At 41.5% G+C, this 27,046-nt stretch overlaps 1 protein-coding gene across 1 annotated transcript in view; it reads right to left on the minus strand.

Annotated features, from left to right (window-relative positions):
• Positions 1–6,515: 6,515 nt before the first annotated feature.
• LOC133420176 (tripartite motif-containing protein 2-like) overlaps positions 6,516–27,046 on the minus strand; it is a 26,527-nt gene continuing 5,996 nt past the window's right edge. Inside the window, exons 2-14 of the mRNA XM_061709775.1 lie at positions 21,182–21,732; positions 17,100–17,248; positions 15,499–15,679; positions 12,796–13,055; positions 12,568–12,706; positions 12,299–12,484; positions 11,487–11,682; positions 10,250–10,353; positions 9,998–10,165; positions 9,743–9,911; positions 8,125–8,195; positions 7,904–8,044; positions 6,516–6,828 (exon numbers count right to left, since the gene is read on the minus strand). Of these exons, the coding sequence (XP_061565759.1) occupies positions 6,676–6,828; positions 7,904–8,044; positions 8,125–8,195; positions 9,743–9,911; positions 9,998–10,165; positions 10,250–10,353; positions 11,487–11,682; positions 12,299–12,484; positions 12,568–12,706; positions 12,796–13,055; positions 15,499–15,679; positions 17,100–17,248; positions 21,182–21,280 (2,016 nt within the window). The 5' untranslated portion in view covers positions 21,281–21,732 and the 3' untranslated portion in view covers positions 6,516–6,675. The remainder of the gene's footprint in view (positions 6,829–7,903; positions 8,045–8,124; positions 8,196–9,742; positions 9,912–9,997; positions 10,166–10,249; positions 10,354–11,486; positions 11,683–12,298; positions 12,485–12,567; positions 12,707–12,795; positions 13,056–15,498; positions 15,680–17,099; positions 17,249–21,181; positions 21,733–27,046) is intronic.

Genomic DNA, 27,046 nt, shown 5'->3' on the forward strand with positions numbered 1-27,046 from the left:
CTCATGTAGGGGATGGGGTGAATGACGGCCAGGTACCGTTCCACACAGGTCAGGATGTGGAAAGACAGCTCCCCATAGAAAGTGAGGGAAAAAGCACAGAGTCCCACCACCATCGTCGCCACCTCGCTATTGTACATGCCCCAAAGGTAGCAGATGAAACCGGGGCCCCAGAACATCTCCATGGCGGTTAGGTGGCAGAGTGAAGAGGTCCGAGTGGCTCATTGTTTTGAAGGAGCGTTGCCCTCGCCATCGCTGGTAACCCAGGAAGAGGATGAAGGCTGACAGAGGGAGGAGGAGGAGGGCTTTCGCTGCAATCATGCCAATGCCGATAAAGAGTCCAAGTTGGGAGTGGGAGCAGTAGTAGACCAGAGGGTCACTAGAGGGGGGTGAAGAGTTGAATGACATCACTCCTGTATCTGGTGTTGGCCTGAGGAGAAGAGAAATGACGGACATGTGTATGGAGCCAAATCAAGGCCAAAAGTTTTGCTAATTTGAAAATAAAATTTTAACCTGAAAATTCTTTTTTACAGTTTCAATTTTATTTTTTTCAGTATCAGATCTTTTTTTCGGTTTCAAATCTTTTTATTTCAGTTTCAAATCTTTTTTTCAGTTTCAAATCTTTTTTTTTCAGTTTCACGTCTTTTTTTCAGTTTCACATCTTTTTTTTCAGTTTCACTTCTTTTTTTTTCAGTTTCAATTCTTTTTTTTCAGTTTCAAATTTTTTTTTCAGGTTCAGACTTTTGGCCCCGATCTGGCGTGGGGGGCGTGGCATCAACTGAGAGGGGCGTGGCATCATGAGTGACAGCAGAACAGAGGAGGCGGGGGACGTTCCTCAGTCATGTTGCCTTCAGGAAACGTAGGTTGCAGAAGTTATCAGTAGAAGTATCGGTCGTCAGGTTCATGTTGGTCCGAACCGGAGCAACTGGTCCAGTTCAGGGCAGAGATCCAGAAGATCCTCTTGGTACCTAAAACTGATGGTCCAGTCTTAGTCCTGGACCAGCAGGTCCAGACTAAACCAGCTGATGGTCCAGATCCTGGACCAGCAGATCAGTTTGGTCCCTGAAGACTTGCTCCTGATCCTGCATCAGCAGGTTCCACTAACGCGGGGGTCGGCAACCCGCGGCTCTTTAGCGCCGCCCTAGTGGCTCCCTGGAGATTTTTCAAAAATGTTCCTTTTTTTCTTTTTTCCTTCCTTCTTATTTCTTCTTTTTTCCCTTTTTTTCTCTTTTTATTTTTTCATTTCCTTTTTAATCTCGACATTTCGACTTTTTTCTCGACATTTCGACTTTTTTCTCGAGATTGTACTTCAATATTAAACTCGAGATTTTGACTTTTTTCTCGACTTTTCGACTATTTTCTCGAAATTTTGACTTTTTTCTCGACATTTCGACTTTTTTCCCAAAGTGCATAATGAAAAAAAAAAATCTTCCCCCAGCTAATATAGAAACATGCAGCATGTGTCTTCATTCTAAGGCTTATACAAGACTTTTCATTTTTTGCGGCTCCAGACATATTTGTTTTTTGTGTTTTTGGTCCAATACGGCTCTTTCGACATTTTGGGTTGCCGACCCCTGCTCTAACATTGTGCCATTTTGATTGACAGGTTCCATGGTTGTGATTGACAGGTTCCATGGTTGTGATTGACAGGTCCCATGGTTGTGATTGACAGGTTCCATGGTTGTGATTGACAGGTTCCATGGTTGTGATTGACAGGTTCCATGGTTGTGATTGACAGGTTCCATGGTTGTGATTGACAGGTTCCATGGTTGTTCTCCTACCTTTATATGTTCATGTGGTTTATTGTGAGATTGTTGCAGGTCCACTCGTGTGTAACTTATCTGGTGATGTCGGGACAGTCGTGTCCTTCACGTGTGGTCGTGAACGTATTGTTGACGTCACGATTCCTCATATTCTGGACTGTTATGAGGAGTTTTTCACAAACCAAACTAAAGCAACTGGTTGCCATTTAGGAATCAGTGTTTTATTCCAGTGTTGAGTCTGCATGAACATTCAGGGAGGGCGTTTAACAGAGAACAGACATGGCAGAAAAAAATTACAAAGAGAGGAAGAGCAGGCAAGCGACGGTGTGTGAAGCTGTTCACTATTTTAAGAATTCCTCAAAAATACTACATACATCTGAGGAAAAGCACAAAAGTCATTATTCTGTTTCATGGAGGAAACAATCCTCATTCGAGGACATGTAATGGAAGATGTATTCCAGCAGAACAAAAAGGCCCTCAAAATGGATGCGTAGTCTAAAAATGAGCTATTATCTGGTAGTTATACATTTCACATCAAGATGCTGGAAGGCTATTACATTAAATCAAACAACATTCATTTGTATTACTCATGTTAAGGCTGAATATCCAGCAAACACGGCCCGATGTTTAAATTTTTTTTTAACTCTCAACAGACTACGCAACGATCTGAGACTCAGCACAACTTGATGCTTCAACAACATCAGAAAATGCTTTTCCAACCGACTACTGAGGAAACTGACAATCAGAAGAAATGGAATAAAAATGTTTTCATGCACTTGATTCTGGTTTTTAGGAAACTGTAGTATATCAGTAACAAGTCTTTCCCACTGAAACCAGCGGCCCCAAAAAATCTAAGTTACATGTCATTTAAACAATCATAAAATCATCATCAGTGGAAGAAGGCCATCGGTTGAAACCCCCAGTTAACTAGCAAGCTGGCTAGAAAAAGCTTTATGCTAAACCTGTCCATCAGATTCCATCAGAAATACAGCGCTAACTAGCTATTTTTCCAACTTCCATTTTAGCATGAAGTTAGCTAGAACAGTAGTTTTGTGCTCAATTCGTCCATTTTGTTTTGATCATAAATTGGATGTTAGCCGGCTTATTTTCCAATTGACCAGCGTCGCCGCGCCATTTTGCATCAGCTAGCTATAATTAGCCGTGTAAGTTCCTTATTTTCAGAAATAAAATGTTTGTCAGCTGTATTTTTTTTCTTTTTGTATCTGCAAGCCTTAATATCCAATTTAAAAAAAGCTAGCTTTTTAGAACTAGCTTTGTCTACCAGTTTTGATCAGAAATGCAATGCTAGCTAGTTATTTTTTTATCAATTTCTATAGTTACGCTGTTTAGCATAATGCTAAGTTGTCTGTTGTTTTTAATCAGAAATGCAACACTAGCGTGGTTTTTTTTCAAATTGAGTAGCGTAATTATACAATTTAGCATAATGCTATCTACAACTAGCATTAAGCTACATTTGTCCATCAGTTCTGACCAGAAATGCAACACTAGCTGGTTATTCTCCAACTGACTAATATATTTATGACATTAAAACTTAATCAGTAATGATAGTTAACTGTTTTCCCAACATGACCAACTCTGTTAGCATAAAACTATCTAGAATTAGCTATACCGGGCTATATTTGGGGGGGGGGGGGGGGTCCAAATAGGTTAACCTGGTCAGTGTTCCCACAACAGGATGGAAAAAACTTCTGTGAAAAATAAAGACTCAAGAACATCAAAACTTAATGAGACACATTTGTCACAATAAACACATTCTGATTCAAACTACAACATGAAATGTATAAAAAGAAAACTGGCACTTAAGAATTTCAATGCACATGTTTGAACACAATCAAATGGCGGGATCAACAGCAGTGAAGAGATAAGTAATAAATAATAAATAATAATTAGAAGCATAAATAGAAGCATAACTTGCGTTGACGGTTAGGAACAGACCTCAATAGGCTGATGAATATTGTTTTTCTGCTTTAATTTTTATTATAAATATGTATTATTTGTGTTGTTTCCTGTTTAGTAGTGCATGTATAACTGTAAAATGTGTTTTCTTGCCTTTTGCAGTAGCAAACATAAATGCTTGGTAGAATTTTCATCATCACACACCGCTATGTTTGTAAATGCTTTCTGAATGCATCGTGGATTGTTGTGAAGTGGAAGCTTGTATAGAGGTTATAGACAGTAAATGTTAAGAAGAACTCAAATTTCCCCCTTGCACTGCCCCAAACAAAACACATAGAGAGTTAGAATTATTTACGGTGCTTTTGTTCGTTTGTTTGTTTCTTTTTCCTCAGCAGTGTCAATCACGCCCAGAGCTTCTTTCTTTCTTTTTTTTGTAATGAAAGCAGGATATAAGTGTGTTTTTTGTTTCTTTCCTCAGTGCAGAAATGTCTACAGAGTAGATGAGTTAAACCAGGTGGCAGTAACTGTTTTTCAGCGTTGTTCTGGGTCCACAAGCCCGAGGCGGTTCATTTATTACGCTTTTTTCCGTGAGCCACGCGATCTTAGATAAAGTCATGTGCAAAAGCTACCCTCTTAACATCCTTTGGTTTCTGTGTAAAACGCCATAAAAATGATCTCATCATAGTCATTCTTACTGTTAGACCAACGCAACCTCAGACGAACAATAACCCTTTTTCACTGTGACATCATTTAATTTACTAAAATGGTGTTAAAAACAGAAAATGTTATTCCTCAAAGCAAAGAAGAAAACTTGCTCATCTGTTGGTTGATGCAGCGCTACGTCCTTGTTACCAGTGATACATGTTTCCGTGTAACCACGCTATCCAAGCGTCAACCTCGTCCTAACTTGACATCTGAAGCATCCAAGCAATTATGCTACGTGCATTTTCACTTAAGTTGTGTTTACCCATAATGCCTTGCGTTGAAGTCCGCTTCCTGCGTTCAGTTCACATGAACCGGGACCTCCTTTCTTGGGCGGATCACTTCTTCGATCCACATCCGAGTTCGTTTCACACCACCCTAAGAAACCGGACTACACAGGCAAAACAACTGCGGTCCATTTAAAGCGGACCAAACCGATGGAAGTCCACATATCCAATTGCTTGTAGATTCACCTGAACAGCTATAACCTGAAGTAATTATGTCATTTCATCAGCATCTCATGGTTCTGGAGGAATTCTGCTCCGATCTTCTTTCCAACGTTGCTTCAGTTCATTGAGGTTTTTAAACATTCACGTCTCCACAGCTCTCTGAACCAGGTTCAGGTCTGGACTTGGACCAGGTCCTTCCAGAATCTGGATTCCTGTAGACCTGCTGCTGTGTTTGGGATAATTTCCTGTCACATGATTCATCTGTCAGACAGACGTCGTCACATTAGTCTCTAGAGACTCCGGTCTCCACTCGATGACCGACAGGTGTCCAGGTCCAGACCATCATCCCTCCACCACCGTGCTTGACAGTGGGTCTGAGGTGGTTCTGCTAGTTTCCTCCAGACATGGTTCTATGATCAAATGCCTTTCACAGTTTTTACACACAAAAAAGCAAAGGACTTAAGAACATCGGTACTAACTTTTGCACATGACTGTAAACGATGCTACAAATAGTTTACATGATCCAAGAGGAAACCTGTTCCATCTGTCGGCAGACGTATTCGAGCAGATGCTCAGGTACTCTCTCTTCTTTCATGACAGAACAAGTTGAAACGATGAGGTCGACTGTATTTTACGGATTTCTTAACGCATTCTTGAACCAATGGTGACGAACAAATCCAGACATTCTCAAATCCTCTACCTTTTCTTATCCTTTACCAAGACGACAAGCAGGATGTTTAATGATGTCACTGTAATATTTTGATTAATTTGAGATTTCAAGTGATATCATTAAATGTATTCTCACAAATATATAGGATAGATTTATAGAGTGTGTTCTTTTTCTTCTTCTTTCTCCTCGCTACTGTTTTTCTCTGGAAAAATAAATGAACACGTGAACCGAGCACAGACGCCGCCGCTACCGAGCCGATCATTCAGACAGTCGAGCACTTGCTTCTCCTCCATCTATTATCTAAGATTTATACAGAGTACTAGAAGATGGCGAAGTAAAGAAACATTCCATATTCAAACAGTCCTAATGTACAAACAATACACAACAAGCTGAGGGAGGCCGTGTTCCGCGACCAGACACCCTCATCCCGTCCACGGGTGTCCGACTGGACAAGGCTGCACTTCACTTAAACAATCCCTTGATATATTTATACACTTTAAAGTTGCACTTTTCTAAGCCCTTCAGTTCCTGGACCAGTTTGGTTATTTCACCAAGCTGGTACAAGCTTCCAAACTGTGGCGCCAAATCCATAAAGGAAGTTGTTTTACAAAGTGGAATGGACGAATTTTACCGACCGGGACTTCTTCTGGCTCGTTGGTTGTCTTTGTTTTGTTGTTTTTTTTGATTTACATACAATCAGATGAGGCAAAACATTGGAAAGCATTCAACGTTCCAGTCTATTTGCTCCAGATTATATTCATATTCCTTCATATCCACATTCAGGTCGTTAGAATCTTCAAAAGAATTGGTTTTCAATTCTTTTCAAACCTTGGTCCATTCAGTCCTCCGCTGATCTACCACCAGAGACTGAGGGGGTCTTGAATTTGACTATTCCAATATTTCAAGGTTGATTTGGATTGTACCACTCCTTCGTCATCCCGCAACATGCCTCCAAATGTCCATGATGTCAGTCATCCAAGTTTGTGGATTTCAAATGAAGTTCTCTTAATCTACTGATGGAAACCAAACCTTTTCCTTGGCGTTTCCCGTGGTACGTGTTCATGCAGTTATACGTAGAATAAGACATCTGCGTCATCCCTCCACTCCACCCAGTGTTCCAACTGCCCACATCTCTCCTGCCTCATTGTCTCCATCTCTACCTCCATCTTAGCGTCTATCATTGCAGGTAGCGGTAGACCTTGAAGCAGTGGTTTCCGGAGTCGGCCACCACCACGTGTCCGTCTGATGTCAGAGCCAGACCCTGGGGCCCATACAAGGGGTCAGCTGACGTATTTATGTAGGAGAGGAAGGAGCCGCTGCCGTCGAATACCTACAAGTGATTGATCCAGGAGAGAAGGTGTATTCAGAACTGGAGCTTGTTAGATTCAGAAATAGGGGTGTAACGATACACTAATCTCACGATACGGTACGATACGATATAGCAGTATTTTTTTTAACACCCTTGAATGAAGTAGTCATGAGGAAATTGTCTTTTATTTGAAAGACACAAAATACAAAACAATGCTGTGCGTTTGCCCTATTGTTACAGTTTGTAATGCTTTATAACTGTTTAAGTTTTAAAGAGAAAGCCAGGCCAACCATTTTCCACAAACTGAACTAAAAGTAAATGTCAGGTTTGCATTTTGCATCTTCAGTTTCATACAAGTACAAATATTTTGCCACAAACTGAATAGTTTCTCTATTATAAATGTATGATTTTACTTTTTTCTTTTCCAGAAATTTAACAACTAAAATTAAATAAATAAATACAAGTAAATAAATACATACAATTTTACATCATAAAAAGATTGATTCATGCTCACCTTATAAGTGTAAGAGGAGATTTATTTTTGTTAAGAAGGTTATTTTGGTTATTCAGGGTTGATTATTTTATAAATATATTCTTTATATTCTGATGTAAATCAGGGACTATAATGACACTAGTCAGTTTATCTGTAGTGATTAGTCTGTTTTAGATTGGGCGGAGTGATACAGTACTAGCTGCTGTGTTGATGTTCTAAAATCCTACGCTGTTGAGGGACATTAAAGTACACTGGAACTTAGCAGAAGTTGTCCCCGTGTTTATCCTACTCACCACCCCAAAAAGGTTTAATTTAATAAGGTAAGGCTTAACTCTACACCAGACTTACATAAGTAAAGGTTCAGACCTCAAAACGGGACTGCAAAATGGGACTAGTTTCTCCTGAGCGGAGGAAGATTTTGGTCTGCGCGGCCGCGGTCGGATGCGCGTTACTAGTCAACACAATAGATTAATATTAATAATCCAATATCGCGATACACTTTGTCACCTCCACGACACGTATTGTGACATTTTTGTATCGCGAAATTTCGTGGCACGATATATTGTTACACCCCTATTCAGAAATGGTCAAAAGTTATCTCACCTGTATTCTGCTGTTGCCCCAGTCAGCTACGATGATGTTCCCGTTGATGTCCACGGCCACGCCGGTGGGAGCGTTGAACTGGCCGTTTCCTTCTCCGTTCGATCCAAACTTCAGCACCAGCTCCCCCTCGGGCGTGAAGACCTGACCCAACAAAGACATCAGCCTACTGAACCCATTGGCCCAGGTGACATGAGATTGTGCGTAAAATCAACGTCACATACTTTTACGGAGTGGTTATGGAAGTCTGTGATGATGATCTCGTTGTTCTTGTTCACTGCTGCGAAGTGTGGACCTTCAGGACAGAAAAAGGTCCAGATATTATTGCATACCTGTCAAGTTTTGGATTTAAAAATACGGGAAATTTTCCACCAACCGCTGTCCCACCAGCCCAACCGAGGTCCAGTATCTTACATTGTAAGATTAAGATTTACGAGAAATCTAAAATAACTACCTGTCAACCACTTACAAACTACAATTATGTGCTCATAGCCTGATAGTCCCACCTTTGTTGACACTGAAATGCTGTGGACATTCTTAGGTATATAATTCTTATAATAGAGCCTAAATTAAAACACAAAGGGGAATCAAAGCCAAATTTTCAATGTTTTCAGTTTATATTAGGGCTGGGCGATATATCGAGATTTTAATATATATCGATATATTTTCAAACGCGATATGGTACGAGACAATATCGTTTATATCGATTTATAAAAAAAAAATAATAATAATTTTTTTTTATTTTTTTTTTTTTATTTTGATATAGCTTATTTTGTGACAAATTGACTTGAATGTTTTATTTGAGATTTGCACAAATGTTTTGTTATTTGCACAACTGTCAACCTCAGTGGAAAAGTCTGCCTGTTACTGTCTACATTGTATTAATTGCACAGTGTATTTTAATTTAATTGTTATGCAGGAAAGGGATATTTGTTTTATTTTATTCAAGAAGCATTTTTATTCTATATATGCAGGCAGTTTATTTTTATTTCATTTGTTTTATACATTTTGATATTGTGCAGATCTCTGTTAATAAAGGAACCTGTGTGACATTTGGCACGAGGCTTTGTATTAAAACTGACTTTTTTTAAGGGTTTGCCTCAGAAAAAATGAAGCTAACAGAGATGCTATGCTATAATGCTTTGGGGGAAACCCCAATTATGGCACAGAAAAAATATCGAGATATATATCGAGTATCGCCATTCAGCTAGAAAATATCGAGATATGACTTTTGGTCCATATCGCCCAGCCCTAGTTTATATACACATTGATTGTCTTCAAGTGAAACATTTACATTTTCTTTTAATTTGCCATTTTCACTCATGTGGCTCTCTGGCGCCGCCCTGGTGCTGCTGACGGACATTGGTCCTTCTCCCTTGAGAGACACTTACATCACAGTTACACTTCTTTAAGAACACATAACTGCCCCGTCCTGCTCATCTTTAGGAAAGTAAATTCAGTTTCCCGTTTTTAGAAATATTTACACAAAGTCTTTGCTTTTTTGGCAGAAATGCCTTCTCTCTCGTTACATTCATCCATCTCTGATTTGTTGTTCCGAGTCTGGTCCCGTTGTCGCCACTAACCTCCCGAGAACTGCCAGCCAGGCTAAAGCAAGTGGCAGTTCTCGCGAGGTTAGTGACAATTCAGTTTGCCGTTTAAAAATCATTATATTGTAAAAGGGGAAATGTGCGGGAAAACCCTAATAAGGGAGGGCGGCGGGAAAGAGGAGTAAAATAGGGTAGTTTTCCGGCCAAAATGGGAGACCCGTCAGTTTGAGGGTAAACGCGAGCGAATTTTACTGAAATGATTTCATTTCTTTGTCAAACTCAATTCAAGCAGTACCTGCAAACTGCTTGTCACCATTTCCTCGACTACCGAACTTAGTGATGAGCTTGCCGGTCAGCTGGAAGATGAAGACAGTGCACGCCTTGTTGTCAACCACGATGACATGCCCGTTTTGATCCACAGTTACTCCCTTTGGGCCCATGAGTCTTCCAGAGCCGAGTTTTGTCTGGCGGAGAGCAAAGACAACCGATATATAGACGAAGAGAACAGCATTATTCATCAGAGAATGACTAACCCCCCTTGACTACATACCTTGTACTTTCCCTCGCTGGTAAAGATGCTGACCCACTTGTTGTCGTAGTCGGCGATGATGATGTCACCACTGGGGTGCACGGCAACACCTGTTGGCCGCTGAAGTTGGCCCGGCGATCTCCCACGTGCCCCAAAACGACTCTTAAATTCGCCCTCATTGGAGAAAATCTGGAGATGAAACAATTTTTTTCAGGTTGCGACCTCCGTCTTCATTTCATACCTGTGAAAACCTGAGGACGGATCCAGCCGTACCTGGACACACTGGTTGTTGCTGTCGGCTATCAGTATCCTGCCGCTGGCAGAGGCAGCCACTCCTTGAAGGTTGGTGAACTCTCCTTTGTTTCTCCCCTTAGTTCCTGGCGATTCAGTGAAACATTCAACACAAACACAACACATGACCTGTCACATTTGTCTCTGGAAGACTTTGGTAGTGACTGTAAGGTGTCCAGGTCCCAAATCATCATCCCTCCACCACCTTGCTTGACAGTGGATTTGAGTTTCTGAGTGTTTCTGCTGAAATGTTGTTTGGTTTTTCTAAACCTCTGACCCCATGGGGCATGCAGCTCTGCTGGGTTAACAAAAGATCCACTGACAATACTCTTATGAGTGGGGACGGTCCAGCGTGTAATCCCACCTTATCTCTGTAGAGGTGTGCTTCATTTTTGTGAATTACTGCCCCCATGTGTTTGGAAGTGATATTGCTACACAGGGGCATTTAATAAACGAGGCACAGTCAAAAGTCAGATTTAATCATGGATGAGCCAACGACACAAGGGTTGATGTATTTACCGTATTGGCCTGAATATAAGACGGTGTTTTTTGCATTGAAATAAGACTGAAAAAGTGGGCGTCGTCTTACATTCAGGGTCTAGACGTTATACCTATTTACACCGCTAGATGGCGCCAGATATCTTTAAAGCGAATGCTGAACTTAACTCCCCAGGCCAAAATCTCTGTGACGAAGAAGAAAAATAAAAAAATAGTATAAGAAAGAAAAGAGAAGAAAATAAGAGAAGAGATAACAGAAAGCGGAGAAACGTAGCGACAATCTGGAGAAAAGAGGGTGGAAGTTCGGTAGGTTAACCGGCAGCTGAGAAGAAGTTATGATGCAAACTTCAAGATAATGATTTCAAATAGTCAAAATAACATGCTTTTTCTCTCGAATATATTATTATAATCATTTGTTTCAGATGTACTGTAATTATTTTCTGTATAAAAATTGAATTTGGTGTTCAAAAAGTCTTTCTTCAAACTTGAGTCTTGAAAAAGAGGGGGTCGATTTATAATCGGGGTCGTCTTATATTCGGGACAATACGGTAGTACCACGCAAAGTTGTGCCTCCATGTAAAACTAGAAGGCCATGTGTGGTCTCTGAGAAAAATAAAAATGTGTGGGTTCCAAGGAAATCAATGAAATCATGATTAGAAGTTGATGAAATAAACAACAAAACTGTATTGTGTAACTTTAAGAAGGGCTAGATGAGTCCTACCGATCCTGAAGATGAGGTCGTCCTCGATGGGGTTCTGAGTTTTGCGTCGCGGGGTGCCCAGGGCGCTGCTGGCCCTCTTGGAGCCCTTCTTCTTCTGGCCGGGTGACTTGCCTCGTCTCTTCGCCCCCTCAGAGGAGCCTGTGGACGGGGTGGCGTTGGCTGCTGAGCTGGTTGCGGTGGTGGTGGAGGGAGATACCTGAAGAGACGACAACAGAGGGAAGAAACGGTTCGTGTGAACGTGAACTTTGTTTAGTCAAGACTGACAGTGGAACAAACAGTCATGACAAAGTTAGCACCAGTCTGTCATATAGTTGTGAAAGAATTTTGTTGCACATAAGTAAAACACTAAAAACCTCAGCATCTCATAAGGAACGTAAATTGCTTTTAAATTGGTATTTTGCGTCCACTTTAAGGTCCCACTGCAGCATTTCAGTCAGGTTAAACTCTGGACTTTGACCAGGTCATTCCAAAACCTTGATTAGTTTATTCTTTATTTTCTATTTTCTTAGGGATTCAACTCAATTCAATTGAAAATACTTCAATTTGTAATCAATTTGCGAAACCGTAGACCCAGCTGTCAGACAGATGACAGCCAAAGTCTCTACGATTGCAAATCATTTGGAAATAATTTTGTAATGTGTTCTGGTTGATATGCAGCGACAGCTGCTTCTCTAAGGCCACTGCTGGTGGCTTGCCCTCTTAGCATTGTGTTAATACACACATTAATGCCCCAGAAAACTAAACTGATACTAAGACCCGCTATGGAGGTTTTGTTTTTAATGTTATTGAATAATAAAGATGGCTCCACCCACCTCTACCTCTGTTTCCAAGGTCCTGGTCACCGTCAGTTTGAAAGGACTTCCTTTGATGTGTTGGTCGTACAAACGGAGAGCCAGTGAGAAGTCCCCCTCCTTCGGGACCGTGTAGACAAACTCATAAGTCCCGTTCTTGTGGTCCACTATCTCACCGTCTACGATGCTGCCGTCGGGTGTAAATACCTGTTTGAACGCACGGTTAATATATTAAGTCATGTCTTTGGGAATGTGTCCGCAGAACTCATGCAACGTTGATACAACCAAACCTCAGCGGAGATGATTGCGTTGCCATTTTTGCAGGCTCCCCCTGACTTGTCTCTTGTTACTACGGTAACCGATGCAGGATGCCCCACAACACACTGCTCCAAACCGGCCCCCATTGCTTCACTCTGGCTTGCCACCGCGCTGAGGACAGTGAAGAAGGGTTATATGCACAAGCACACTTTTATTACTCAGTATTTTTAAACCTCTGTTCAGAGTCAGCTTGTTCTAACCTGGTTGTGACGATCGTCCCCAGGTTGTGTATGGACTTTCTAAGTCCATCGGTCTCCATCACGAGATCCAGCTGGTCATTTTCTTCTGGCTGGCATGGCAAACCGATCCGAACCAACTCTCCCAGCTTCTCTCCCAACTCTCGTTCTGCCTGGAGGTTTGCCACGCACGCCTCCCCAGCTAGAGCTTCCTCAGTCTGGGTGCAGGTGGCCGTGATGTCCCCCTCTCCCCTGAGAAGGCTATCTACCTGGCCTTGGAGGACCTACAGTTAGAAAAACAACCTTTTATTTGTTGTGATTAGCATCCCAGCTGTCTTCAGTCGTCAGTCATCAGTCAGTCTGACTGTTTAAAGATAGATAAGATAAAATACTTTATTAATCCTTTGCAGGAAATTATAGTGTTACAGCAGCAGCAGCAGCATTAGTGCGTTTTTCATGCATGCATTCAACACCAAGATAAAAACAGATCCAATAAAAAAAAAAAAACAGATAACTTAGAATTAAATTTAGATTTAAAATTAAAATTAAAATGCTGGGGTGCTAAAATGCTGAGTAATAAAGTGCTAAGAATAAAGTGCTGTAGTATTGCACATAGGACAGTTATTGCACATTCTAGAGCTTGGTGGCAGCTGGAAGGAACGACTTTCTGTGGCGTTGGGTTTTGCATCGTGATGGGATCAGCAGCCGCTGAAGCTGCTCCACCCAAACACCTCCAGGGCATGAAGTGGGTGAGTGTCATTGTTCATGATATTGTTTAAAGGGTTAAAAGTGTCCCTCTGCTGGTTGGTATCATGGTGCCCACCACCCTGGACATGGACCAGAGAAAGTAATGGAAAAGTGTCTGAGGACATCAGAAAGAACCTTCTAGACCAGCATGTTGAAGAAGACCGTCTCCAAGCAGATGGATACTTCATCCAGAAGTTTAGGCTCCACATGAATTTAGACAACCTCCCTGCAGGTGGAATAAAGTGGACAAGGACAGAGGACTTTTCGATTGGGACCAAAGTAAAGTGGACGACAGAGGAGGACCCCTTTGTTGGAACCAAAGTGGACGATGATGGAGAACTCCTCTGTTGAAACCAAGTGGACGATGATGGAGGACTTCTCTGTTGGGACCAATGTAAAGTGGACAAAAGAGGAGGACCCCTTTGTTGGAAACAAAGTGGACGATGATGGAGGATTCCTCTGTTGGAACCAAAGTGGACGATGATGGAGGACTCCCTTGTTGGGACCAAATTAAAAGTGGACGATGGAAGAGGACTCCTCTGTTGGAACCAAAGTGGACGATGATGGAGGACTCCTCTTGTGGAACCAAAGTAAATTGAACGACGGAGGACTCCTCTGTTGGAATCAAAGTGGACGATGATGGAGGATTCCTCTGTTGGAACCAAAGTGGACGATGATGGAGGACTCCCTTGTTGGGACCAAATTAAAAGTGGACGATGGAAGAGGACTCCTCTGTTGGAACCAAAGTGGACGATGATGGAGGACTCCTCTTGTGGAACCAAAGTAAATTGAACGACGGAGGACTCCTCTGTTGGAATCAAAGTGGACGATGATGGAGGACTCCTCTTGTGGAACCAAAGTGGACGATGATGGAGGACTCCTCTTGTGGAACCAAAGTAAATTGAACAACGGAGGACTCCTCTGTTGGAATCAAAGTGGACGATGATGGAGGATTCCTCTGTTGGAACCAAAGTGGACGATGATGGAGGACTCCCTTGTTGGGACCAAATTAAAAGTGGACGATGGAAGAGGACTCCTCTGTTGGAACCAAAGTGGACGATGATGGAGGACTCCTCTGTTGGAACCAAAGTCAATGGTGGATGAGGACTTCTCTCTCGGGACCAATGTAAAGTGGACGACGACGGAGAACTCCCTTGTTGGCACCAAAGTAAAGTGGACGATGGAAGAGGACTCCTCTGTTGGAACCAAAGTGGACAATGGTGGAAAACTCCCTTGTTGGGACCAAATTAAAAGTGGATGATGGAAGAGGACTCCTCTGTTGGAACCAAAGTGGACAATGATGGAGGACTCTTTTGTTGGAACCAAAGTGGACAGCAACGGAGGATTCCCTTGTTGGGATTGAAGTAAAATGGACGACGGAGGAGGACTCTTTTGTTGGAACCAAATTGGACAACAACAGACAACTCCCTCGTTGGGACCAAAGTAAAGTGGACGACTCCTCTGTTGGATCCAAAGTGGACAACAATGGAGGACGCCTCTGTTGGAAGAGCGTCAGAAGAAAACAGACTAGGACTTGCCTAAATGCATATTGATGAACCACAACGCTTCCTTTGGACAGATGAGATCGTTTTCAGACCCTACATCCTTTTGTGGCTCTGATCTGCCGGGCTGACTTGTTATCCAAAGTGACTTACAGAGGAGTACAACCACACCAGTAACACAGTAGATCACAAAGAGGGTGCAGATAAGTCAGTAATCAAATAAGTGCAGCTAAGACGACATTGAAGCGCAGTTCAGGAGGGTAAAGGGAGAGCACAGATGCACCAGTTAGGGATCGCTGGATGGAGTTTGGTACAGTTTACAGTTATTCTTGCCCATCCCTATATTTTTCCACATTTTGCTGGAGATAGATAAATAAGGTTTACTGTTACTATTATTTATTTAAGTTCACTTTTAACACCATAAAACATAAATATTGTCTAGAAAAACCCATCAATGCAGTTTCATTCTGTGTTTGACCTTCTGCTTGAGTCCGTATGTGACCTCCAGCTCCATCAGCAGGACGCTCTTCCGAACATCCAGCTGCTTGTGTAGGTCCTCGAAGCTCGACTGGATGTCCTCCTCGATGGAAGCTCTCTGATTGGTCAGCTGCTGGAGGATCTCTTTAACGAAGGACAACGCATCAGAAATCTGTGGGAGTCTGACGAGGGAGAATGAAAGCGGAAGAAAGATTTGCCAATAAATAAAGTTTGAAAGCACATTGGGAAATCACACAACAGGCACGTTGATCAGAACACTTCACGGGCCCTCTCTCCTGCGTGTTTATTTGGGAAAGCCAGAATAAATATGTGGTTAATTATCTGGTATGTGCAGTTTGTATTTGGGGAAAGTAACGTTGAATGATTCTAGTTTTCAGCATCCACGTGAACCTGTAATTCCCTGATCATGCATTTCCTCACGTGTCCACCAGATGGCAGTGTCGCCTCTTTAATGGCTGTTTACTGCACCATGATGGAAGGCAAGTGTGTCTTAATTCTTTTCCTTGTGGCATTTTTATTTAAGGAAATAAAAATTGAATAAAGCTAGAAAAAAAGAAAAGAAAAACATTTGGGAAGACTAAGTACCCCTCGTTCTACTCCGATAGGATTTAAGACGGAAAGGTGCTGCTACTAGCAGATGTGTCGAGCTGTATAAAATCTGGATGCTCTGTAGCCTGTATCTGTAATACCATTGGTCTTAGAGAAGTAGTTATTCCTACACATCAATCTGGAGAATTTTTAGGTATATTTATTCTTTTCCACGTCTTTGATTGAAATTAGAGATTTGTCGCCAGTGATATATTGATGCAAATCAGAAGGATAAACTGAGAGATAAAAGTCAGTAAGGAATCCATGGAGGTGGCTGCATCCTTCCAAGGCACCTGTGCATGGGTGCAGATCCCGGGGGGGACGGGGGGGGCATGTCCCCCCCAATTTCTGAAAAACATGAATTGTCCCCCCTAATAAAAATACCCTAAATTATTCAAAATTTAACAAATGTATTTTCAGACTTAAAGGTTGAATATGTAGATTATTTATTAAAAATATATTTCTAAAAAAATAATACATCCACAGTGCGTTTTGAGGTGTACAGAATGAAAGTATTGCTACTCCATACATGTTTTTATTTATTTTTTGTCTGAATTAATATTTTTAAAATTTCTGACGGGCTACCACCATAACTGTGTTAAAACATGATCAGTTAGTTTAAACAACTTGTTTAGGGCTCCATATTTCATCCATATATCAATTGATCGTGCATAAAGTAGTTCCATAGGATAAAAGGAAGATGGTGAGAAGAATTTGAGATGAGTAGACACTACATGCCCAAAACCCTTAAAATTATGATTTACGAATATAAGTTAAGTAAGCAGTGACACACACTGTTGGCTGTTTAGGACAAATAAACAAGAAAGGTAAGCACAATAAATGATTCCCTGTGCAGTATTTTTTGGCGAGCCTTTACCAATTTATGGCATGGTATGAGTTGCATATTGGCAAAAAATTAAAAATTTTAATCACGTTGGTGTCCTCCCCAATCCTGACATGGGATCTGCCCCCCTGCACCTGTGAGACCCTCACCTGCTCTGGACGGCCTGCAGCCGCTCCTGCAGCCTGCTGCGGTGCTGCTCCAGGGCCTGGCCGAGGGGCACCTGGGGGTGCTCTTCATGGTCCGCCACGCAGTCCTCACACAGCGCGCACTCGCAGGCCGAACAGTACAGGTCCGCCACCTGCAGGCGGAAAGGTGCCACGAAAACGTGCACAGAGGTTAAATGTGTAACGTGAACCTGAACGCAACGAAGCGTCAGCTTTCAGCTCGAGCTTTTCAGTGCGGTTATAACGAAATAAAAAGGAAACGTATGTTGCCTCCTTCCCCTTGGGATAGCCCCTATTGGGGTAACAAAATACAAGACTTGGACCTTCAAGCAAGCAAGAAACTATGGAGAGAAAATCGACTCAAAATATTTGTGTGTGTGTACTACTTAATTTGTGTGTGTGTATTATCTGATTTGTGCGTATCATTATATTTGCGCGTCACTTGCTCAAAGTTACGGACAAAACGATAATTACAAATTCAAACAGCCTCCTTAGCACACAAATAGTTAAATACACACGCACAAATGGTTTTGAGACTCTTTTCCTCCAAGAAGACTCACAGATTCGTCCTACATGGTGCATTTAAGGACTGGTGGAAAGCTGGGTCATCTGAGTTTTCATCTTAGTCCGGCGTTATTTTCCTGGATTCTTAGTTACCTACCCTAACTAGGTGAACCTACTTCAGACCACCTTAGACCACCGTGATGCCCCGCCATCACTCGAATTGCCTCTTGCCTCCGGAGCGGTCATTGCTTTAAAACATCTAATTACATTGGTAAGGCTCATAAAAGCATATCTCTCCATATAAGGAATGATAGACTATTACAAAGTAAAGGTGTTATAACCATGGTGCACTGATATATAAGAAACTAAGTATCGAGGGCAATAACGCTGGACTCAGATGAAAGTTCATATGACCCAGCTTTCCACCAGTCCTTAAATGCAACACGTACGGACGAATCTGTGAAGCTTCTTGGAGGAAAAGAGTCTCAAAACCATTTGTGTGTTTCTAATAGGGGTGTAACGATACACTAATCTCACGATGCGGTACGATTTTATAGCAGTATTTTTTTAACAACCTTGAATGAGGAACATATGACTGGAAAAAATGGTCTTTTATTTGAAAGACACAAACATACAATACAAACAATACAAAACGATACTGTGCGTTTGCCCTATTGTTACAGTTTGTAATGCTTTATAACTGTTTAAGTTTTAAAGAGAAAGCCAGGCCAACCATTTTCCTCAAACTGAACTAAAAGTAGATGTCAGGTTTGCATTTTGCATCTTCAGTTTCATACAAGTACAAATATTTTGCCACAAACTGAATAGTTTCTCTCATGTATGATTTGACTTTTTTCTTTTCCAGAAATTTAACAACTAAAATTAAATAAATAAATAAAAGTAAATAAATACATACAATTTTACATCATAAAAAGATTGATTCATGTTCACCTTATAAGTGTAAGAGGAGATTTATTTTTGTTAAGAAGGTTATTTTGGTAATTCAGGGTTCATTATTTTAAATATATTCTTTATATTCTGATGTAAATCAGGGACTATAATGACACTAGTCAGTTTATCTGTAGTGATTAGTCTGTTTTAGATTGGGCGGAGTGATACGCCACAGTACGGCACTAGGTGCTGTGTTGATGTTCTAAAATCCTACACTGTTGAGGGACATTAAAGTACTCTGGAGCTCAGCAGAAGTTGTCTCCGTGTTTATCCTACTCACGACCCCAAAAAAGGTTTAATTTAATAAGGTATGGCTTAACTCTACACCAGCCTTACATAAGTAAAGGTTCACAGCTCAAAACGGGACTGCAAAACGGTACTAGTTTCTTCTGAGTGGAGGAAGATTTTGGTCCGCGGGTCGAGGCGCGGTCGTTACTAGTCAACACAATAGATTAATATTAATAACCCAATATCGCGATACAGTTTGTCACCTCCACAACACGTATTGTGAGGTTTTTGTATCGCGAAATTTCGTGGCACGATATATTGTTACACCCCTAGTTTCTACGGCTTTGTGCGTGTGTGTCAGGTGATTCGTGAGTATTTAACGATGTGTGGGTAGGAGACTTTTTGAATTCCTAATTATCGTTTTGTCCGTAACTTCAAGCAAGTTACGCACAAATCAGATAATACGCACACACAATAGTTTTGAGTCGATTTTCTCTCCAAAGCAAACGGGCAGAAATTGTGGGTTCCAACCAGCAGTTACATAATCAATCATGGTATTCACTAAATAAAACTGCTGTTTCCTACGAAACCCTTCACCAATGAGGTCATTCATGTGATCCGGGCCACTGATGGTTATAGAACAGCACCAGTCTGAATTGAAGCTGACTTTAGGCGTGTTCGCTTCCACACGTTCCCAAGAAGGACGAAAGTCTTCCTAAGAAGACCCATGGCTGACGTCACCGAGCGTTTGTCCAGTTCTTCTTCCCTAGTCTCTGATTGGCGCTCATGCAGGAGCGACTGCATGTTTTTTTTGTCATTTCCAGTTGTCACACTAAAGCCTGATTTATGGTTCTGCGTTAAACCAAAGTAGAGCCTACGCCGTCGCCGTGACGCTGTGACGCCGTGACGCCGTCGTGAACCCTTCGGACTTCTCCGTCACTCCATTCCGCCGCGGTGCAATATGCCCCCAGAGCGCTAGGGGGTTGCTTTCTTTTCCTGAATTGTTTATCGTCGTCTCTAGTTGATTCTTTGTTATATTTACAGACTTCCGCAATGAGTCTTTCCTCGACTTGATCCATGTTGATAATTTTCTGTCTGTGTAGAACAGGGGTCGGCAACCCGCGGCTCTAGAGCCACATGCGGCTCTCTAGCGCCGCCTTAGTGGCTCCTGGAGCTTTTTCAAAAATGTTTGACCATTTTTTTTCCTTCTTTTTTTTCTTTTTTTCCTTTTTTTCTCTTTTTTTCTTTCCTTTTTAATCTCGACATTTCACCTATTTTCTCGAAATTTTGAATACTTCCTCGACATTTCAACGTTTTCCTCGACATTTCGACTTTTTTCTCAATATTTCAACTGTTTTCTCAAAATTTCGACTTTTTTCACGAAATTTCGGCTTTTTTCTCAATATTTCAACTTTTTCACGAAATTTTGACTATTTCCTCGACATTTCAACTTTTTTCTCAATATTTCGACTTTTTTCTCGAAATTTCAACTTTTTTCTCAATATTTCAACTTTTTTCTAGAAATTTCGACTTTTTTTCACGAAATTTTGGCTTTTTTCTCAATATTTCAACTTTTTTCTCGAAATTTCGACTATTTCCTCGACATTTCGACTTTTTTCTCAATATTTCAACTTTTTTCTCAACATTTTGACTTTTTTCTCGAAATTTCGACCTTTTTCATGAAATTCTGACTATTTCCTCGACATTTCAATTTTTTTTTCTCAATATTTCGACTTTTTTCTCGAAATTTCAACTTTTTTCTCAACATTTCTACTTTTTTCTTGACATTTTGACTTTTTTCTCAACATTTCGACTTTTTTCTCGACATTTCGGCTTTTTCTCAAGATTGTACTTCAACATTAATCGTGACATTTCGACTTTTTTCTAGAAATTTTGACTTTTTTCTCGACATTTCGACTTTTTTCTCAACATTTCGACTTGTGCATAATGAAAAAAAAATCTTCCCCCAGTTCTAACTAATATAGAAACATGCAGCATGTGTTGCCTTCATTCTAAGGCTTATACAAGACATTTCATTTTTTGCGGCTCCAGACATATTTCTTTTTTGTGTTTTTGGTCGAATATGGCTCTTTCAAAATTTTGGGTTGCCGACCCCTGCTGTAGAACAACAAGATGTTTAAAAATGGCGGGGATGGCGCAGTCTGGAACCAGAAATGCGTTGCTACCAAGCAAACCAATCACCGCCCTCTCAGTCTGCGTTGAGTTACATTTTTTGGGAGGTGCACGTCAGGCTACGGCGTAGGCTACGGAGAGCCCCCCGCGTAACCGCGTACCCTACAGCGTAGGCTCTGCGTTGATTTAACGCAGAACCATAATTCAGCCTTTATATACAGTAGCTAAAAGTGTAAAGGACTTTATTTTACCTTCCCTGCATGCTGCAGGCAGGTGTTTTTGCCCGGCGGAGCCTCCAGGACGGTGCACTCCTCACTGCTGCTGTCAGGGGAGTGTTGGTGGGCCTCCATCAGCGAGCGGCGGCCTGGTAGGGGTGAACCTCCGAACGCACCCCAGATCGGTCGCTACAGCCAGAGGAAGGGGCTTCGTCCTCAGATACAGGCGTCACCACTTCCTTTTTTATTATTCCCGTGTGTCTTAAAGACTGAATCTTGACACATGGTGGAGCTCAGAAAAAAGTCTAGAATCTCACTTCATATTCCAGCTCTGTTTGTTTTAAAATCACCTGCATCTGCTTTTATTTCTTGAAGTCTCCGTGTGTTATAGGGGATAGCAGTCTGCGCTATCCCTCATCATTCATGGTGGGGATCTCAAAGTGGGTCCCATGTGGTGACTGGTGCCGGAGTGGTCGCTGTGCTGCTCGTGTCAGGTTTCCAATCCCCCTCTGGTCTGACTCTGGGGGATCGATGATGCTGCTTTACTTTAGAAAGGGCTTTAGGCGGAGGACAGAATCCACTACGCCCTGAAGGAAAGAGACACAGAGACACAAGGATTAACTAGAAAGGCTGATAAAACTTTCATTTCACCTTCATTTCATTCATCAGGCTGGCTACCTACAGACTGCTTTTAACTCTGTGGAACATCAGCTTGTAGAACTGAAACTTGTTTTAAATGTTTCCAAAACCAAATGCATGATCTTTTCAAATGGCAGGAAGATACCTGAGCCCCCTCCCAGTGTATTCTCCCTACAAGGAAATGTGATTGATTTTGTGCCTTGCTACAAGTATCTGGGTGTTTTAATTGATGATCGGATTTCTTTTAAATCTCATATAGAGAACCTGATCAAGAAATTAAAGCTTAAGCTGGGTTTCTTTTATCGCCACAGAACATCCTTTACTTTTGCTGCCAGGAAGAAGTTGGTTGGTGCCACCTTTCTTCCCCTACTGGATTATGGCGACCTTCTTTATATGCATGCCCCTGACAAATGTCTGCAATCTCTGGACTCTGTGTATCACGGTGCCCTGAGGTTTGTCATAGGTTGTAAAGCCCTCACTCACCATTGTACCTTTATATCGCAGAGTTGAGTGGCCCTCATTGGCTGCACGTCGTCTCTCACACTGGCACATTCTTGTATATAAAGCCATTTTAGGTGTACTTCCCCAATATTTGTGTGGTTATATTTCAAGAACCCAGAGCACTTACTCCCTACGTTCCAACGATTGTTATCTGTTGAGTGTCCCCAGGGTTCGCACTGAACTCGGCAAGCACTCTTTTATGTACTTTGCACCTTTTGCCTGGAATTCATTGCAGAGCACCCTGAAGTTGAGGGATCTTGTTTCTTTGGGGTCATTCAAGAATGTTATGAGTGACATAGAGTCGGCCTCATACCGTTCTTGTTCATGAAAGCCCCATTATCTAGCTCTACTGATTTGATCAGATTATATTCGGTTTATTTTATTGTTGTTTGACTTGGTGTTTTAGGTAATTTTGTACTGTCTGTTTTAAAGGGCTGAGTATGCTTCTGCGTCACACACACGCAGAGCACACGGCGCACCCGTGACACCGTCACGAATCGTTCGGACTTCTCCGTCTCTTCATTTGGTCGCGGTGCAGTACCCCCCGCGGCCACTAGTTAGCGATCTTTTTCTGAATGGTTTATCCGACTTTTTCCAGTCACAGTAAATCAAAGAGATAAGGACAACTATTGTGCAAAAAACAAAAACAAAAAAAAATCACATATAAACGAGGAAAAGAGCCCTGGAAGTTCACTACTGATTCAAACCGGAAACCGGAAATGCTTCGCTTTCAAACGAACCAATCACAGCCCTCTCGGTCTGCGTGTGGTCGGCGTCTCCTCGACGCGTAGTTACAATTTTCGGGAGGTGCACGTCACTGACGGCGCAGGTGACGGCGTGTCCTCTGCGTGTACAAAAACCACACGCCGTAGGCACGGCGTCGTTTTGACGCAGAACCATAATTCAGCCTTAACTGTTGAAACTCAATGTTTTAAAGCTGCTGTCTTGGCCAGGCTTCCCTTGTAAAAGAGACCATTGTGTCTCAATGGGACCGACCTGGTAAAATAAAGGCTAAATAAAATAAAAAAATCAGCCTGTAATTACGGTCGTAATTTGTAATGTGCAGCTGAATCGGCTGGTCTTATTACAGATGCTGCAGTGTGCAGTTCCTCTCGCGGCCACTAGATGGAGGTAAAGACGCCACTGTTAACGTAGACGGTGATGTTTGAACTTTGCTGCATGTTGAATGCACGTTCTGATCATCTGAATTCAAGGAACCAGGAAAACTTAAAAAACAAGAGGGAAAAAAAGCATCTGGCACATCTGGTATGCAACAAGGTAAATATGCAGATGCACAACATGGGTCAAAATTGCACTTCATACATTTTGATGACAAGAGGACCAGGGCATTGCGTCAGGGAACAGACCACTATCAGTTCTATTTTATTTTACTTTGGTCAACGCATCATTTTATTTTTAGTTATCTATTGTCAGATGTATTTGTGTGTTCCAAAGTGAGAAATAAACATGTTTCAAAAGTTACTTTTATGAATGTTTGGTCCAAATCACAACAAAAATAGTTATTTGAAGAAAAATATTGTTATTATATGCCTTCATTTATCTTTAAATCATACTTGGATAAACGGGTCATTTTTGATCCATCTGAGTAAACTTGATATAGTAATACAAAAATGAAGTATATTAAAAAAATAAGGCTGGAAACATATAAATAATGATGCATGGTACTCAAAAACAAGATATCTAAAGAATATGTGGATTATTGGATACTAGAATACATTGATCTAAAAAGATACAGGAAAGAAAAACTCAGCCTGCATGAGATAACATGGGATATGAATGCAGGTCATTTTTGACCCATGTTGTGCATTAAAAGGGGTGTCCTTATATTGTGCATCAGAGGGTTAAAACAGTTTTAGATATTATTTGGGATTGAATGATCCTTCTCATTGTTGCCTATTTTGTGTAAAAACATCATAAAAATCATCTGATCTTAGCAGATCCTACAATCCAACTAAATATATGTATATATGTAAACATAAAATGTATACATGTGGGCAACACTAAGTTCCCCAGCTCTGCTTTCATTGGATTTAAAAGGCGAAGTAGCAACCAGGTGCTGCTAAATATCAGCCCCTGAATGTGTATAAGAGCAGATGTTCTGGCAGTTTCCTGGTTTACAACATTCCAGTTTGTGTTAACACAATGCCAAGGGGGAAAGACACAAGCAATGGTTTTAGAGAAAGAGTCGTTGCTGCACATCAATCAGAAGAAAGATTTTAAAAAAACTATTTCTTTGAATTCAGAGCTCTACAGGGTTCTTCCTCAACATCAATATTCAAGACTGTCACTCGTCTTCCCTGGAGCGGACATCCCAGAAACCTTACACCAAGGTCAGAGCATGAAATACAAAAACATCCAAAATCTGAACCTGAACCAACCAGGAGACTTCTGGGACAATGTCTTCTGGGCAGATGAGCCCAACGTGGACATGTTTGGTCTTCATGTCCAGAACCAGGTTTGGAGGGAGCCAGCAGAACCTCCTCAGAGCCACTGTCAAGCACGGTGGTGGAGGGATGCTGGTCTGGACAGGGACACCTGTCAGACACTGACTACGTTTTCATGCAGTCAAAATCCGGGTTATTGCTAATATTCCGGTTACTGAAACATTCGGAATATTCCGTTTCCATGCGTGAGCAAACAAGGTTATCCCTGTTTACATGGTAATTAATCATTCAGGATATCTGGATCAAACCAGCGACGCACGGAGAACAACATGACGCAATTACCGTCATTTCCGCTTCTTCTTCCTGTATCCAAATTCAAAACAAATGCTGCTTCGCGCAACTTTTCGATCACCTCTACGTTTTCAAAAATATCCTCGTTTAAACGCTGTTAAGGTCATGCCAGCCAATCAGAATCCTGGAAAAACATCAACAAATGACACGTGTAACTTCCAGTTAAGGCTGATTTATGGTTCCGCGTTACACTCAGTACTCGAGTTGTAAAAAGAAATCAGGGGGGGTGGTGGATTTGATCATATGGGGACAGATAATTTGTGCTGATTACAAATAATATAATATATTACAAATAATAGCACTGACCAAAACAGCTGCAGAAATACTGCAGGAATGACATAGCAGCAGTTAAATGCAGCCTTCTGTAAGCTTTAAATATCCACTGGGCTTACATCAAATACATCAAAACACAACAATAAAAAACACTTTTCTGAACTTATCAATATGACTCTGTCCTTCACAGGATAAGTAAAATGGATCACGGGGGCGGGGCTTAGAGGAGGTGCCACTTTCAAATCTCGCTAGCTCTCTAAAATCATGGATAATACCTTTAAAATAAGTAGAAAAATCTACATGTGGAACAAGATTTTATTGCTTGTAATGAGAAGATAAATCTTGTCCCATTGGCAGATTTTTCTACTTATTTCAAGTGAAAATTTACTTGAAACAGGTGAAAATTGTCAAATAAGTTATTTTTCTAGTGTTATTTTTCTGGTGATGACTCTAAATGTTGAAATAGCAGTAAAACCACATTCATTGATGAAATGACATAAGGGATGGAAAGGGGGGATGGCAGTTTTACAGGGGGGATGATTTGGACTGTTTTTATTTCAGGGGGGGATGCCATCCCCCCTCATCCCCCCTCAACTCCAGTACTGGTTACACTACCGCAGAGCCTACGGCGTAGGGTACGCGGCGAAGCACACCGTACAGCGCGCATCGCCGCGTACCCTACGCCGCAGGCTCTGCGTCGATTTAACGCAGGACCATAATTCAGGCTTTACTTCCAAGACGGAACGAGAGTCTGAGAGAATTTAAAACAGGTAAAATAAAAGAAAATATTGACGGTGGCCAAACAAATTGTAAACACAGGTGGCACTCATGACGCTGCTGGTAACGTTTCTGTCGCATAATGTGACGTAAATCTCCGTTTTCCTCCGTTTTCTCTGTTTAGACGCAAACGTGAAAACTGAGTTTTTGAAAATCTCCACTTTGGCCGGAGTTTTCAGAAATGATCGTTTTTGGGGGCTTTGAGCTCCGTTTTTGTGTAAACGAACGGCCAAAACGCATGAAAACACCTCCTTTTTTGCCCCGTGTAAACGGGGCCTAAATCTCGCTATCCCCGTACTTTCTACCGTCTACAAATGCAGAAATGTTCATATCCTTCATTACATTTATGAAGTGGTTAGTCTCCTCCTGGTCTTGGTTTCTCCGTGTTTATAAGAACTTCCTGGACTCAAAAGACAGGATTCCTTGTGAACAGAGAATGCGCAGAAAACAAATTCATGTTCCGTTTGATGGGGATATTCCGTTAGGCGTTTACATGACCAAATATTCAGGTTTTAAAAGGAGTAACCCAGGGCTGATATTGGGGTTTTTAAAAACCGGAATAGGGGTTGAAAGGGGTTATTGGTGTTTACATGGCCGTGCAAATTCGTGTTATTGCCAAGATTCGGGTATTAAAAGGGTTATTGATGAATGGAAACGCAGTCACTGTGTGGACCACAAGGTCCTCTATAGACCAGAGATATGAGGTGGGGACTGCAGCGCTTGAGACTTGAAGAGTCTGTTTCAGTTGTAATGCAACTTCTGTGGTAGATTTTAGTGAGAACTATAGACTCAAATTGCCACAGTGGGGTAGTCTTTCTTTATCGTAGACATTTATTCATGCTATTGCTCTAAATTAACATAAAAAACACCAATTTAGACATCTTCAAATGATGACTTCAATAGGTGGGACCAGTGGAGCTAACCACCTTCATGTCTTCTGGAACTGCAAGGTTAT

This window comes from Cololabis saira, chromosome 20, assembly GCF_033807715.1.
Source record: "Cololabis saira isolate AMF1-May2022 chromosome 20, fColSai1.1, whole genome shotgun sequence".
In the NCBI taxonomy this organism is placed as follows: domain Eukaryota; kingdom Metazoa; phylum Chordata; class Actinopteri; order Beloniformes; family Belonidae; genus Cololabis; species Cololabis saira.